General features: G+C 44.4%; 1 protein-coding gene across 1 annotated transcript in view; it reads left to right on the top strand.

Moving 5' to 3' along the window:
• The window catches only part of LOC119589482 (rho guanine nucleotide exchange factor 5-like), a gene marked incomplete in the record, with an annotated part of 97,997 nt that overhangs the window by 1,746 nt on the left and 94,002 nt on the right, over nt 1-2,249 (top strand). Inside the window, 2 exon segments of the mRNA XM_037938082.1 lie at nt 41-190; nt 1,772-1,955. Coding sequence (XP_037794010.1) covers nt 41-190; nt 1,772-1,955 — 334 coding nt within the window.

Here is a 2,249-nt window from a genome sequence, read left to right as displayed (position 1 = left end):
CAAAAACCCAACATCCACCTCAAACGCCTCACTCTTCCAGACGACTCCGAAGACGGCGTCCACGAGGTGTTCTCGTACAAACTCACGCGCATCGGAGGCATCCTTGACGCGACGCCCCCGGCCCTCACGCCCACCACGCCCACGACGCCCAGCACGCCGGGATCCAGCGTCCACACGAGGATATACGGAGGTGGGTGGCGGCGTTTATGGTCTGATTTTTGAGTTATAGAATTTCGTACGTTGATTTATCTTGCTTTTTAGATCGACTATAATAACTTTCTGTTTTGGTATTACATTTCGTCTTTAGATATATTTAGCATGTAATATTAATTTCATAATGTACTATCTATGAAATCAAATTGATGAGAATTGAGATGATTTTAGGTAAAGAGATATTCAAGATTTTACGACTTGTAAAAGGAATTTGTAATCTGTTTCGTAGTCGAATTAAAGTAATTTTCTCGTCAAATTTACTAGTTTATTTAAGATAACGTTACCTCATACGTTGATTCCATTTCACTTAGGAAGCGGAAAACATTAATAAAAACGGATCACGACATTCTAATCATGACTCCAAAAATAAAACTTGAATAATGGGGAAATCCGACCACTCCAAGAAAACCAAAGCTAATCTAACCCAGTCTAAACTCCTCGATTTAACCCCCAACGAACCGTAATGAAACCTCTCCTTGATTTCCTGATTTCCAGCGAACCTTCATCAAACCTCTCCCTGATTTCCTGATTTCCAACGAACCTTAATGAAACCTCTCCCTGATTTCCTGATTCCCAGCGAACCATAATGAAACCTCTCCTTGATTTCCTGATTCCCAACGAACCTTAATGAAACCTCTCCTTGATTTCCAGCGAACCTTAATGAAACCTCTCCCTGATTTCCAGCGAACGTTAATGAAACCTCTCCTTGATTTCCTGATTTCCAGCGAACCTTAATGAAACCTCTCCTTGATTCCCAACGAACCGTAATGAAACCTCTCCCTGCTTTCCTGATTCCCAACGAACCTTAATGAAACCTCTCCCTGATTTCCTGATTCCCAACGAACATTAATGAAACCTCTCCCTGATTTCCAACGAACCTTAATGAAACCTCTCCCTGATTCCCAACGAACATTAATGAAACCTCTCCTTGATTTCGTGATTTCCAGCGAACCTTAATGAAACCTCTCCTTGATTTCCTGATTCCCAACGAACATTAATGAAACCTCTCCCTGATTTCCTGATTCCCAACGAACCTTCATCAAACCTCTCCCTGATTCCCAACGAACCTTAATGAAACCTCTCCCTGATTTCCTGATTCCCAACGAACCTTAATGAAACCTCTCCCTGATTTCCTGATTCCCAACGAACCTTCATCAAACCTCTCCCTGATTTCCAGCGAACCTTAATGAAACCTCTCCCTGATTTCCAGCGAACCTTAATGAAACCTCTCCCTGATTTCCAGCGAACCTTAATGAAACCTCTCCTTGATTTCCTGATTTCCAGCGAACCTTAATGAAACCTCTCCCTGATTTCCTGATTCCAGCGAACCTTAATGAAACCTCTCCCTGATTTCCAGCGAACCTTAATGAAACCTCTCCTTGATTTCCTGATTTCCAGCGAACCTTAATGAAACCTCTCCCTGATTTCCTGATTCCCAACGAACCTTAATGAAACCTCTCCCTGATTTCCTGATTCCCAGCGAACCTTAATGAAACTTCTCCCTGATTTCTAGCGAACCTTAATGAAACCTCTCCCTGATTCCTTCTCCCTTCGCCAGGAGCCCCCGTCGCCCCTCTGAGTCTGCACGGCGGGGAGCTGGTGGGCGGGGAAGGCGCGCCCTCGCCCTCGCTCTCCCCGACGGAGGGCAAGAGCGAGACGTCAGACGAGTGGATGGACGTGAGCGACACGGAGACTGACACGAGCACAGGGCCCCCCGTGTGCATCACCACGCAGATTCCTCTGTGAGTAGCCATTCCGGGTCTTGTTGGGCTGTCTGTCTGTGATGTTGGTTCTCTGTTTGTCTCTGTTCTTTATTTTACATGTATATTTTAAAGTTCTTCCACGTTTTTTTCGTTTGTTATTTTGTAGTTCTGAATATCTGGGTTGCGCTCTTTACAGAGATCTTGTTTTGCAAGGAAGCACTATAACTATGCATTTACAAGAGGAAAATACTTAGCTACGCTGTAGCAAAGAAAAGAGTAATTGTCTGCAATACGGACTCACTTGCCAGTTCCCAATGTCGTATCACAACGACA

The sequence above is a fragment of the Penaeus monodon genome, chromosome 25, assembly GCF_015228065.2.
Source record: "Penaeus monodon isolate SGIC_2016 chromosome 25, NSTDA_Pmon_1, whole genome shotgun sequence".
Lineage (NCBI taxonomy): Eukaryota > Metazoa > Arthropoda > Malacostraca > Decapoda > Penaeidae > Penaeus > Penaeus monodon.
Note: the sequence above shows the minus strand (reverse complement) of the source record. Positions and strands in the feature narration are given on the sequence as shown.